The 15,015-nt window shown below is 38.4% G+C and overlaps 1 protein-coding gene and 1 long non-coding RNA gene across 2 annotated transcripts; both read left to right on the top strand.

Annotated features, from left to right (window-relative positions):
* Positions 1 to 3,787, top strand: LOC134670839 (uncharacterized). The gene is made up of 2 exons (XR_010099136.1): positions 1 to 2,210; positions 2,315 to 3,787. It is a non-coding gene; the product is annotated as an uncharacterized LOC134670839 (long non-coding RNA).
* A 2,694-nt stretch (positions 3,788 to 6,481) lies between these two features.
* Positions 6,482 to 6,964, top strand: LOC134670469 (uncharacterized). The gene has a single exon (XM_063528295.1). The coding sequence runs from the start codon at positions 6,482 to 6,484 to the stop codon at positions 6,962 to 6,964; it is 483 nt and encodes a 160-aa protein (XP_063384365.1).
* Positions 6,965 to 15,015: the final 8,051 nt, after the last annotated feature.

Here is a 15,015-nt window from a genome sequence, read left to right as displayed (position 1 = left end):
GTACTCGCCGGTTATTTAAGAAATATTTAGAGGTTGGGTTTTTAGATAAACGGTCGAGGGTTTGATAAAACAGTTGGTTAAATATATAACGAACGACGAGTGGAGTATAGAATAGGATAGGAAAAACCGTTGGTAGATCGGTAGGATCATCTTCTACCGCTGCACTTCTATTTCATGAAAATCCCGATGTGAGGGTAGATTCACAAGTGAGCCATGAAATAATAACACGTCGAGATAGCCGATAGTTGGTTTTAATTAACAGTATCGATTACACATCAAAATAACTTAAGATCACTTTGATTTAAATGGATTATAAACATCAGTTATAAAGAACTGCTCACGTGAGATTATGAGCCTCACAACCTGCTCATGAAGTCGTGTGTTTCTTGGAACGAGACGAGCAGAATCCATGTTCCGCGCGACGCGAAGCATAGCCTGCCCCAATGTGGCTTTGTTGGCCTTAATATACACTGAATTTATTGTCAAGGAAGGGCAAATGTATGTGTGTATGTAAAAATGATAGAATACAAAATTTTATAATGACACACCTCTTCCCGATTTGACCCGCAAATACGGCCTGCCATTACATTAAGCAATCTAATTAGGGCATCGTGCTGCCTGACATGTGCTGTAACAGTCCGTTGTTTGTGTTTTGATATTGTTGGATTGGAACTGCTCATCACGTGAGGTTATGCGGCTCACAACCTGCTCATGAAGCCGTGTATTACGGGCTTCTTGGCACGTTACGAGCAGTTCCATGTTACGCGCGACGCGGAGCATAGCCTACCCCAATCATGGGTGTAAGAGTCGACGTTAAAGATATGTTTAAACTTTTGCACCTTATTACAAAGGAGTAAGGAGGAGGTAAACATCTTTGACGTCGACTGTAGGTACATGAATAAAATTACATTCTTCTATCACCTTATTTGTTTTGTATTGTATTATTTATTGATCATGTGGGTAGTATATTTGTTTATAACCAGGATCCAGTACTGATATTTTACCAGAAGAGGCCGAAGAAAATAAGTTGTGGTTGAAATTTAACAAAGAACCATGGGTAGAACATTTTGGATAAATAGAACCAGACCAAAAAATACAGAGTGGCATTTATCCCTGAAGAAAAACAGGATATTCTTCCAGAATGGCCTAGTCTTAAAGCGAGTCTAGGATATAAATTGGTATGCTTTTTGTATTATACTTGGATTCATCGGTATTCAGAATATGACCATTTCAGTAATTGTTTAAGTATATATTACCTCCTATTTATAGACAAACCCTAGTGACTATGTTATAATAATATCTATAAAACAGATGATCACCGACTCTACTACGAGGCATGCGTACGAGTAATGTGATTTTCAGATTGAAGCAGATTTTGACGCTATGCATCCGCATTGCGAACTTAATTTGTTTAAAAAATGGCCATTATTTATGGAAAAAGCAAGACCAAAACTCGGATGTCGGATCTCGGAATAAAAATCTTAAATCACCGGACATAAATTTACTGGATGAAAACCTTCAGGAAGGTAGGTTATGTATGTTGTGTCTCTAATGGCTCTGGCAAAGTGCGCCAAACAGCTTACTACACAGCAAATCTCAAGACAGCGTTAGGCCCACGTAAGAACTAAAATCGGAACTGCAGTCAGCACTGCGTCAATTAGACGATAATTATGTTTATTACAGCATAATACCCTGTCCCCAGTGCCCTGGAAATGGCAAAACAAGAACAGATAGAGTCTGACCAGCGAGTCGCTGCACAAGCATTTTTACAGAATTCTTCATATGGCAACAATTTTATCTGTCAAAAGTGTCAAACAACTGTCAAAATGTTGACAGCTTCTGTTACCAAACAATATTGATATTTGTGTCACATTTATGTGAGTTTTTATTTGCAAACATATGTTTGACCAGCGAGTCGCTGCACAAGCGTTTTTAGAGAATTCTATATATGGCAATAATTTTAGCTGTCAAAAGTGTCAAAAATATTGTCAAACGAGTTTACACATAACCTAGATTCTCAAATTCTCATGTTAGTTCATTCGTTACGGAAGTTTATAGTTTATATCGTATTATAATGGCTAAACCGATTAGAAGCAGTGTGAGGAGCATGTTATTTAAGATAATCTGTAACTATAATCAAGTTCGACACGACGAAAATGAGAGATTACTAGAAAAGAAGCGAATATTGGACGAAATCATTCAGGCGACCGGTAAGTCATTATCAAACAATGTTGATGCTTCTTGTACCAAATTTAATTTACGAGATAGGAACATTTGTTTGTATTACTAAACTTATGATTTATTTATATTACAGCGGGCGTAGATGACGAAAATGTTAGAGAAACTATTCAAAAGCTAGCAAGCGAACTGAAGAATGTTATTGATAATAACGCATCAGAATCAAGTTATTTAGAGAAAGTGTCTATATACAGGTAATATAAATAATCTATATTTTCACATCTAGGTTTATTAATATTTTAGTGTTCTTTTGTTAAAATTCCTATTGTTAAAACTGTTTTTTTTTCAGGTGCAAGCATTCGTACACTACGCACAATTAAAAAAGAGGGTTCTATTAACCAAGGCCAATGGAATACGCCAGGGAAAAAACGACCCCGGCCACCAACTGTGTCAAATTTAGACAATTTTGATGTGTCAGCCATCCGTAATAAAATTAATGAGTTTTATTGCGTCAAAAAGCAGGTACCTACTCTAAGAGCCTTACATGCGGATTTGAAAGAATCTATAGGATTCTCAGGATGTTGTGAAACACTGAGGAAAATACTACACGAGAACGGATTTGAGTTTAAAAAAAATAAAGAAGAGCGCTCCATCCTCATGGAAAAGTTTGAAATATCTGGGTGGAGGCAAAGGTTTCTTAGAGCTATACATAAAAAACGGGAAGAAGGAAAAAATATTGTGTATCTTGATGAGACATATGTCCATCAAAATTACAGACCGAAGAAGTCATGGCAAGGGCCTTCAACTTCCGGTTTAGTTGAAAAAATTTCCTCGGGTAAGCGGCATATTATAGTGCATGCTGGATCAGAGCAAGGATTTGTGCCCAATGCTTTGCTTGTTTTTAGCACAAAATCCAAAGCAGCTGACTATCATGATGACATGAACAGTTCTAATTTTTTAAAGTGGCTACGAGAAATGTTAATCCCAAATTTGACTGAGCCCAGTGTAATTGTTATGGACAATGCCAGTTACCATGTAACACAAATAAATAAGCCTCCAACCATGCACAGCTTAAAGGCTGATATTCAAAAATGGCTAAGGGAAAATAATATCCCATATGAAGAGTGTTTCAAAAAGGAGGAATTGATGTGCCTCGTTGAGGAAAATAAAATTGGTCCCATATATGCAGCAGAGGAGTTATTGAAGCAGCATGGGCATGAGGTCCTTAAATTGCCTCCATACCATTGCGATCTAAACGCTATTGAGTTGATATGGAGCCTCACAAAGCGAAAAATAGCCAGCAGAAATGTGGGGCTACCGGGTTCAGATAGGGAAAACTTGATCCGAGAATGTTTTGCAATGATTACCCCGGAAGATTGGAAAAAAAGTACAGACCATGTAATAAATGTGGAACGAAAATACAAGTCTAAGGACAACATTACAGACACTGAACTAGCTCCATTCATAATAGAAGTTCGGGAAAGTGACAATGACAGTGATAGTTCTCTGTCAGGAATTGAATTTCTTGAATCCGATTTCGATTATGATTCTTAAATAAATAGGCACCTTCTTTATAAACTAACAATATTAAAAGTAGATTGAAACTAAATTGTGTTTTCTTTCACCTAACTTCAGTTCAGCTCCATTATACAATATGTGACTTTTTATTATTACTAACTTTATAAGTACAACGGGAAGCATAAATATTTCCCTTGTGAAGGTTTACTTTAATAGCACAAGGGAAATATTTATGCTTAATAAATAATCGCCTGTAATTAACCCGAGTTAAAAACTTCAAAATAAAACACAAATAAAGTAATTTTTAATCCTATCAAAAATATAAATGTCATATGAGAACCAAGTTCAATATTATGACATATGCCTTGGTTGTTGACTTCAACGACCAAAGAAATGAGATTTAAAGGGTGCCGTTTAATGGTCAGTCCTGAAATTTATTTGTAACAACAAAGTATCATTTTCTATAACTTAGGAATCTTAGGATAATATAATAACTTACTTTTTGTACAGTTGAAGTAACGATATTTATGTTTACTACATATTTTTGTAATGATTGACTGATTAGTCTACTAACAATTCGTTCCTTCGTTTTTTAGTATCTCTGATAATAATGATAACTATTCAATCATATTTTTAATTTTTAAGTGGGCTAAATTAGAAGCCAGGGGTTATAATTGCATTGCAACGATATCCTCAGTCTGTTTACTGTATTAAATTTACAGTCTGCTACGTTGCAGACTTCAGTCAGTCACTAATCAAAACAAAAATTAATTACGTATGAATTACCAAGTATCAAATTACTTTTTTTGCACTATGCTTCGTGTTACCAGTTAAAGATTTTTTGAATTTGCCGCTTTTTTTTTGTGCAGCCACTCGCTGGTCAAACTCTACAAGATCTAGACCGTCGACGTGCGGCCAACGACGCCACATTGGGGCAGGCTATGTTCCGCGTCGCGCGGAACAAGGATCTGCTTGTCACGTCCCAAGAAACACACGGCTTCATGAGCAGGTTGTGAGGCTCATAACCTCACGAGATGAGCAGTTCCAACAGTACCAAAACACAACCAACGGACTGCTACACCACATGTCAGGCAGCACGATGCCCTAATTAGTTAGATTGCTGAATGTAATGGCAGGCCGTATTTGCGGGTCCAATCGGGAAGAGGCGTGTCATAATATTTTTACATACATACATACATTTGCCCTTCCTTGATAATAATTTGATAAGATTATTTGAGAGTATTCTGCATTTGGCGTATAAACTGCCAGTAAAAAAATATAGGTAAAGAAAAACCGAAGCTGAGAAACAACTCGAGGACTTCGAGAAGGAAAGAAAAAGAGAAATTCAGGCAAGATTTCATAACTAATTATTTCGGCAACACGAATGATGGAAACACCAGCAGAAGGTTTTTCGATGATCCAAAAGTAGCATCAGATATAACTGGAATCAGTTACGAGCTGATTATAGATCAAAAGTAATTTTAGAGACGATATCAAGTGGCCACAAAATTGACTCTGAAAGATACGACAGTTACGTAAAGGAAACAGCAGAACTATATGTCAAATTATACGGATGGCATTCCATGACGCCCACGATGCATAAATTAAGATACTAGTCCATGGTGCTGTTATTATAAAAAATGCGTTACTACCCATTGAACAGCTGACTGAAGAAGCTGCAGAAGCGCGTAACAAGCATTTCCGATCTTATCGACTTGATTTCGCAAGGAAGTTTACGAGAGAAAAGCTGCAACACGGATATTTTGAATAGCTTACTTTTGAGTTCCGACCCCTTACTGAGCTGCAGGAGAAAAGTAAAAAAAAGAAAGCACAGTACTTTCCCGCCAGGGACGATATAATTGCTATTAGTTACCTGCCGATCCGAACCCAGAGTGCTCTTCTGGCAGCGAACATACCCATTTTACTATATTACTATATTTTTATTTCTTTTCTCTTTGTTCAGATGTCAAAATTTTACATACATATTAGTAGAGTTTTGAAAAAAGGACCCTATAAATAAATAAAATAAAATCATGAAACATTTGATTCAACTTCGTAAAAAGTTGAAAAATACAAAAAACCGCAAAAATAATTTTAGCCTCGTAGATCGTGAATTTATCCCCACGAGGGGTGATCCAAAAGTAATGATAACTGAAATCTATTTTATCAATAAAAGTTTGATTGATTGATTGAATACTTATTGAATCGGATTAAAATAAATAGTTATGCCGTTACTGGCCATAAAGACTCCTTAGTAAATTAAAAAAATATGTATGTGTCAGAGAGTTGCAGCTGTTTTTTCACGAGCAGTCGGAACAATAACGTAAAAATTTAGAAAACTGAGGTGAGAGCGGTTATTAAATACTTCTGTTTGAAAAAAATGTGTACTAAAGATATATACGCTGAATTAGTGGGAACACTGGGCGAGTCCGCTCCGCCGTATTCCACAGTGGTCAAAGGAGTTTAACTTGGGAAGAACATCCACTCAAGATGAACATCGCGAAGGCCGTCCATCTGTCGCCATTACTGGAGAAAACGTCAAAAAAATCATGATCTCGTTTTAACAGATAGAAGGATGAATATCAGGCATCTAGTTGAGCTCACAGGCATCTCGTATGGCAGCATTCAAAGAATCTTAACTGATGAATTACACATGAAAAAAGTCTCCGCTCGTTGGGTGCCTAGAATGTTAACGGCTGAACAAAAGAAAATACGATGTGAGATTTCGAAGTCACGAGACAAATATCAAACTGATCCCGAAACATTTTTGCGTCGGTTTGGAACCATGGACGAGTCTTGGATCCACTATTTCGATCCTGAGACCAAACAGCAATCCATGACCTGGAAGCGAGCGAAGAAATTCAAGGTAGCAAGCTCCGCTGGTAAGGTCATGGCTTCAGTGTTTTGGGATGCTGAGGGAGTCATAATGATCGAATACCTGGAAAAGGGAACCACTATTAAGGGATCCTACTACGCTGACCAAATACGCAGATTGAGAGAGGCAATCAAAGAAAAGCGGCGGGGTAAACATCGAGCTGGCATCCTGTTTCACCAGGACAACGCACCACCCCACAAGGCCGGCGTTGCGATGGCTGCCATCCGTGATTCAGGGTTCGAATTGCTGGACTTTTATCTCTTTCCACGGCTGAAGGAAGATCTTAGAGGCAACAAATTTTTGAATGATGGCGAGGCATTTTTGGAGGGTCAAGAAAAATATATTTTTTTAAAGGAATTCGTGGTCTGGAGAAACGATGGTCTAAGTGTGTAGACTTGGAAGGAGATTACGTAGAAAAAATATAAATTAAGTATTTTATGTGTCTTTCATACTGATTATCATTACTTTTGGATCACCCATGCTGCACACGGGCCCAGATTTCCTACAATCGCTACCAAGCGTCATCATGAAGTTTCGTCAACACGGCATCGCAGTCTCAGCTGATAAGTATGTACGTGCGGCCAACGACGCTACATTGGGGCAGGCTATGCTCCGCGTCGCACGGAACATGGAACTGATTAAAACGTCCCAAGAAGCCCACAACACACGGTTATGATGCTCATAACTCCACGTAATGAGGAGTTCGAACGGTACCAAAGTACGACCAACAGCCTGCTACGGAGAATGTCAATACAGCACGAGCTAGTAGCAGCTTGTTAGAATCATCAATATAATGGCAGGCCGTATTTGCGGGTCAAATCGGGAAGAGGTTTGAGACGTGTTGGCTTGCAATAGTTGCAAAACTTATAGTAGAGTTGGGCTAAGAACTAAACTTTTTTGTCTATACATACTTAGTTACTGTTATTCTAAAACAAAAATATGCCATGTTTCCAAATATTGACAACGCCACGATACGACAACGCGTAACAATGAGTGGATGGTAAGTAATTGTTACAATTTTTTATCATATCTCAATACAATACATTTTGTGCCGCGTGGTTCTTGTGAACATAATTTGCTGTTTTTGGTGTTATACCATAATATTTCATTTTTGTTGCCTATTTATAATGCGATTTTCATAAAATATGGACGAGTTAAAGCGTCTGGGGGCCTGTCGAGGCCAATGTAAGGGAGTAATTAGTTGCAGCTTTCCAGCAAAACGAGCAAAAGTTCAAAAAAAGCTACAGGCTTACTAAGGGGCTGTGTAGAGAGCTAATAGAAAAACTGAAACCCTACATAAAGGATGCCGAAAGAACATCTGATTTAAACGTCGAAATAAAGTTTAGTTTGTTAGTCATGAATTGATTCCTAGTAAGGGTGCAATGTGCTATTCTGGCCCAGCTAAAATAACCAAGCGAAGTTCCATTATCATCAGTGGTATTTACCTTTGCCTATGTGATAATAAACCGTTATAATTGTACCCTTTCTTCTTTTTGCAGGTACTAATTGCGCTGAATTTTTTAGCCACAGGATCCTACCAAACACCCGTGGGCCAACACTTGTTAAGAAAAGTATCCCAATCAGCTGTCTCAAACTCTATAACAGAAGTGGTTGCAGCTCTAAATCATAGGGATAAATTTGGACAGTTCGTCAAGTTTCCAGCTACTTTAGTAGAGTTGAATCAAATAACCCAGCAGTAAGAATTAATATTTTTTTGTTTAAAAAAGTTTTATTTAACCGTGAGTAGTATGTTATTAACATATAAGGACCTAGTAATTTGAACTGTATTGCAATCAGGCTCTTGTATTGCAATAAGTCGGCGCGGGAGATGTATCAAAACGCTGTCGACAAGCTTGAAGCGGTCCATACATTCGGCAGACGAATATTATCATTCACAAAGAAAGATAAACTCTTAACTGGCAAGTACAAAGCTCTTGGAATGATACAATGTTCCCTTCATCCTGGAATAATACAATGTAGGGATATTAAATTTAACGTAGAATACTGTAGATTTATAAAACCCATAGAGGAAAAGGTGTGGGAAAAGGGTACAATTTGCAAAGGGTTTCTTACCACCCCCAAAGTAACACTACACTGCGCATGCCGCCTATGAAAATCGACATAACGCAGTCATCCTGCCTGAGTACAAGCCTAAACAAATTGACAGACTGTATAAGCACTTCGAGCAATTCATCTGTCACCCTAACAAGCTCACTAGACAACAATACGTTGAAGGAATTAGTGATAAACTTAAGCGGAAGATGTATCAAGAAGCTGTCAACAAACTTGAAGCGGGCCATAAATTCGGTAATCTAATATTATCACTCACAAAGGTAGAAAAACTCTCAACTGGTAAGTACAAAGCTCCTGGAATGATACAATGTAGGGATATTAAATTTAACGTAGAATACGGTAGATTTATAAAACCCATAGAGGAGAAGGTGTGGGAAAAGGTTACAATTTGCAAAGGGTTTATTACCACCCCCAAAGTAACACTACACTGCGCATGCCGCCTATGAAAATCGACATACCGCCTATGAAAATCGACATACCGCAGTTATCCTGCCCGAGTACAAGCCTGGACAAAAGACAAACTATAAGCTTTAATGTTAAATAAATGAAATGAAATGAAAGCAGCTTGAATTTGAGTGCTTAGTTACCACTGACATTCTAACCGTTATTGTCATTGTGATTAAATAAGAGCGTATGGGTTAAAGAAACACTCAGAAGTTAAGATATATGTGACGAACTGACAGCCTACGTGAAAATGACAACTTAGATGCCCTTATTTTTGTGACGATTGAAGTGTATACGTTTTCTTGGACACCTTGCCCGCTCAGGTATATCGGCTGCTGACTGTACAAGCCTGGACAAATTGACGATACTGTATAAGCACTTTGAACAATTCGTCTATCACCCTAACAAGCTCACTAGACAACAATACGTCAAACGAATTACTGATCAACTTAAGCGGAAGATGTCTCAACAATGCTGTCGACAAGCTTGAAGCGGTCAATAAATTCGGTAATCGAATATTATCCGACAAAAAAATTGAAACATTGTGACGTGTAATATGTAATAATATTATAAATAAATGAGTATGAGTATCACCCACAAAGTTAGAAAAACTCTTCACTGGCAAGTACAAAACTCCTGGAAAGATACAAAGTAGAGATATTAAGTTTAACGTAGAATACGGTAGATTTATAAAACCCATAGGAGATAAGTGTGAAGTGTGTTAGAATTCGGTAGCGTTGTCTGGACCCCTCAATATACCGTTCACATAAAAAGAATTGAAAAAATTCAAAACAAGTTATTAAAGTCGCTCCACTTCCGCCACGGTTTAAACATGTCAGAGAATAGCACACACCGTCGTGGTCTTGGGCCACTAGAAAAAAGACGTGTATTTATAGATCAAATGTTTCTTTATAAACTCCTAAATAGCCTCATTGATTCTTCCACTCTTCTTGAAAAAATTGTTTTTAAGTTGCCGCGTCGTATTCCCACTCGTCACCCCCAAACATTCCATATCAGCTTTTGTAGTTCTAATTTCGCCAAAAATACTTTCTTTAGACGAGCCTGTCAAAATTATAATGTTAACTTCATAAATCTAGATATCTTCTCATTGTCTTTCGGTAAATATAGTAGTGGTCTGCGGAGCCAAATATTTCCATAACAGTGTAATGTTATTACATACTTAGTTTAAAAAAAAAAGTCATAGTTTTACAGTCTTATGAAATGTATGTACTTACGTCTGTAAGCATGATCGATACTTGGTACTTTGTGAGTTGTGTATCCAATTGTTACTTCTGTGCATCTTCCTATTTATAGGCAGAACCGAACTAGCCCTGTTTCTACTTATTATCAATATCATTATTTTATATTTAATGGAACTATAGGTCTTATTGTATATCTGCAAGCTTAAACATATTTGTATGCGACTGTTTGTTTCCTAAATAAATTAAAAAAAAAAAGTGTGGTAAAATGTGACAATTTGCAAAGGGTTTATTACCACCCCCAAAGTAACACTACTACTCACGCCGCCTATACAAATAGACATACCGCAGTTATCATACCTGAGTACAAGCCTGGACATAAAGACAAACTATAAGCACATCGAGCAATTCGTCTATCACCCTAACAAGCTCACTAGACAATACGTCGAAAGAATTAGTGATAAACTTAAGCGGGAGATGTATCAAAACGCTGTCGACAAGCTTGAAGCGGGCCATTAATTCGGCAGACGAATATTATCATTGACAAAGATAGATAAACTCTTAACTGGCAAGTACAAAGCTCTTGGAATGATACAATTTAGGAATATTAAATTTAATGTAGAATACGGTAGATTTATAAAGCCCATAGAGGAGAAGGCATGGGAAAAGGTTACAATTTGCAAAGGGTTTCTTACCACCCCCAAAGAAACACTACACTGCGCATGCCGCCTATGAAAATCGACATACCGCAGTTATCCTGCCTGAGTACAAGCCTGGACAAATTGACAGACTGTATAAGCACTTCGAGCAATTCGTCTATCACCCTAACAAACTCACTAGACAACAATACGTCGAAATAATTACTGATAAACTTAAGCGGAAGATGTATCAAGAAGCTGTCGACAAACTTGAAGCGGGGATTCGGCAGTCGAATATATTACCATTCACAAAAATAGAGAAGCTCTCAACTGGCAAGTACACAGCTCCAAGAATGATGCAAGGTAAAGATATTAAGTTTAACCTAGAATACGGTAGATTTATAAAACCCATAGAAGATAAGTGCGGCAAAAGGATACAATTGCAAAGGGTTTATTATGCCCCGAAAGTAACACCACTACTCACACCGCCTATGAAAATAGACATACCGCAGTTATCCTGCCTGAGTACAAGCCTGGACAAATTAAGACTATATAAGCACTTCGAGCAATTTGTCTATCAACCTAACAAGCTCAATACACAAGAATACGTCAAACGAATTACTGATCATCTTAAACGGAAGATATCTCAACAATGCTGTCGACAAGCTTGAAGCGGTCCATAAATTCGATAATCGAATATTATCACTCACAAAGTTAGAAAAACTCTTCACTGGCAAGTACATACAAAACTGCAAAGAGTATAACGAGACGAGACTAAGAAAAGATACAAAAATCTCGTAATATATCTAATAATGGCACTACATACTTAACCCGTAAAGGGCTGACAGTTCCAAAATTACAATCGAATGTCAGTTTTACTTATCGAAAATAGAACACATGTTTGAAGTGCGGCGTGTGGGAAATATATATCCCTTAGCCTGATAAAGGGTTAATTTTATGCATGCAACTTATAACAGAGTTCAAGAAAAAAAAGGGTTCTCACAGACTTAATTAGGTATTGCCGTTATACTCCATTAAGTAAGCGCGTAATGCAGTGACAGTTATACAGGCTTAATGATATTACTAGAATTAATGCACCTTATTAAAATATCGTAAAAACGATACACAAATGCGATACGGTGCAAAAAATCTAGTTACAATTTTATGTTTTGCGAGTGAATTCGAAAATATAGCGAAGTAGATGTATGTTGCGTTGTTCAGTGGTGACGGTAAAGATAAGTTTGCAAACAGGGTTGTGTTCTTAAAAGGTAAGAAGACGAAGGATTACATTAGCTAATTCGTCTGAGACATATCGAGTGCATTTCGTTTGGGTTTATTAACTAGCTGTTGCCCGCGACTTCGTCCGCGTGGAATCTTATCTTCAACATTTTACATCTTTAGTACCTATAATTTTCATATCCAAGCAATGTTGAAATTAAGTACTTTTCTTTTTTAGCAAGTTGTATGAAGTTTTAAGTCAAGTGGATTTTGATGTTGGTTGCTGAAATTACTTTTCTTGTATTCTCATAATAGGTACCTATGCCCTTATACAAAGATTCAAGCTGTTGTTGTTTTTGTATTATTATTTAGATATTTTCATATCTTTGTAGCCAAGATGGCACATAACCAAGGACCTCGAGGATTTACCGGAGGTGAGAGCCGTACCCGTGGAAACCGCGGACGAGGTATCTCGAATAGGGAGTTTCGGTCTCAAATGCGGGCTTACAATCATCGTAATGACCGCGAAGAATTGCAGAATTGGGCCTTTGAGCCTGAGCCGTTTCATCCCCGGGCGGTAGCCGCCCCACCACGCCAAACAAGGCGATCAAGAACCTGGAAGGAGAATACCCAGGCAAAGAAAGAAGAAAGAGACTCTGAGAAAAGGGAAGCGTACCGCTCTACAGAGGAGAGTCCTCCGTCAGATGAACCACTTTATGACATGTGTGAACACGGAGCAGGGACGCCCGTTCAAGAACTATATGCTCAAAACTTTGAGTTCAGTGGTTTTTTAGACGTTACAGAACGGACCTACAACCAAATAAGGGGTATAGACCCGAGAATTGATAGGCGTATGCCTTATAGTCTATATCTACATTATAACAATACTATACTGCAGACGGTCATCCTAGATCGAGCGAAAGATAACCGACAAAATCATCTAAACATGTCAGGCAACGCTCAAGATATTATACCTGCAGGATGTTTAGTGCATGGTGCCGTACACGAGTACCTAAAACAAATTGGAAACGTGACCACTCCGGAAGGTGATAAAGTACTATATAATCTTCCCGCAGCAGCGGTACCTGGAGTAGGAGCGAATAGAGGACATTATGGACCAGTTGGTGCCTTAAATCACAATTTGTACGAATGCTATGTTTCACCATTCGTCACTGTTCAAAGAATAATAGCATCACGAGACCAAATCGAAATGAACATTGGACCCATTATAGATGATCTCGCCCCTAATGAGAACCTGCTAGGGTATGGGCCTTTCGATGTCTTAGGACCAGAAGGAACATCGCGTTTGGAAAATCTCCATTTCCCGCAGACTGATGACCTTGCAGGAAGAATTCAATATTGTGGAGAAGTGATGTCTAGAGTGAATACCGTCCTCAAAGAATTAAGACACAGGCTGAAATTTGTTGAATTGGGTATCGTCGAAGGTTCGCGACGTTATATAGACCCAAGGCCTAGTACCAGTAACTTAACGTTTGTAACAGCTGCTGATGATAACCAAGTACGACTATCTCTTAATAACGTACGAATTATGAGCCCCGGTGCATTTAGTAAAACTACCAGCGGACAAACGAATTTGAATGTTTTCCACCGTCGACGAGCCCGCAATGCTAGAGGTTCCTGTTGCATGACAGCTGCAGGCGGATTCCCGCAAGGATGGCTTGCCACAGTTAATCACAACTTCAATATGCTGGGAATCTTCGGACCCGTCAACTACCAGGATCTACCACATTTACGGTTCGAGAAGTTTAACGCCTCACCACCTCTTGGAGATCGACTGGCATATTTGGACGGATTCCTTGACCGGAATTATTATATTGAAAAGAAATAGGTCAAGATGTAGAATAACAAGGGTGCGCAAAAATCCCTAAAGAAATCTCAATAATTAAAAACTCCTGGAATGATAAAAGGTAGGGATATTAACTTTCTCTCTCGCGCTTGTAGAAGAATATAAGGCGATTAACGACACACACAACACATAAGCATGACGTAAAATGGGTACGTTACCTGCGTCTGCGCGCAAGCATACTACAGCACTTATTCTCTATTTTAAGAAGTATACGGGCACAGGGTTATCTAAACAACCCACAGTTGGTCAATGAATTGCTGAATAAATTATCACCGTATCAACGACCGCAATACTGCGAATTTGCTATGAAAATGGACATTGATAGCGGAGTCGATCTAAGAGTTAGCCCAAATCTCAGAATGTGGTAGGTACCGCATTGTTGTTCCAAAACACGACACAGCGAGCAATGCACAGAACCAACGTGTTGCGTTCGTTGAAGGTTATACAGCCGGAATAGCTGCTGGAAGAAAGGCATATCTTGCTGGCATGAGGGATTTCTGGGGCATTCGAACGAGCTGCGCCGAGATTTTTCATGGAACTTCAATATCTATGTCGTAAAATGAAGGTAGTAGATGACATTGTCATCGAAGCAGTGTGTACTTAAGTTTTACAGCTCGAAACGGCTTGTTCCGTGAAGCTTAATCGCATCAAGCAAACTTTGCATGCCGAGGTGAGGTGACCATTTCGTGGCACTTTCTCCTTTTTATGTTTCTCTGTTTTGTATAATTTTCCATTTTATGTTTGTGCTAACGAATTATTTCTATTCTATTCAAACAAGTTCCATTCGTAGTAGAGTGTAACAGCGCTCAGCAGTCAGCACTGGGTTAGGATCAGGTCATGCCGACTCTTGAAACCTATTTTCATAATAGGTGTACTTGTACTCAGGAAAATCAGACTACGAATCAGTCTTCTTTAAGGAAAACTGTGACAATTTGACAATGTAACGTCTGCCAAGGAATTGAGTAAGCTTTGGAGCTCGGTAATGAAATGGTCAGCCAGGAAGAA

The sequence above is a fragment of the Cydia fagiglandana genome, chromosome 14, assembly GCF_963556715.1.
Source record: "Cydia fagiglandana chromosome 14, ilCydFagi1.1, whole genome shotgun sequence".
Lineage (NCBI taxonomy): Eukaryota > Metazoa > Arthropoda > Insecta > Lepidoptera > Tortricidae > Cydia > Cydia fagiglandana.
The sequence above is the reverse complement of the archived record's forward strand: the minus strand, read 5'-3'. Positions and strand labels throughout refer to the sequence as shown.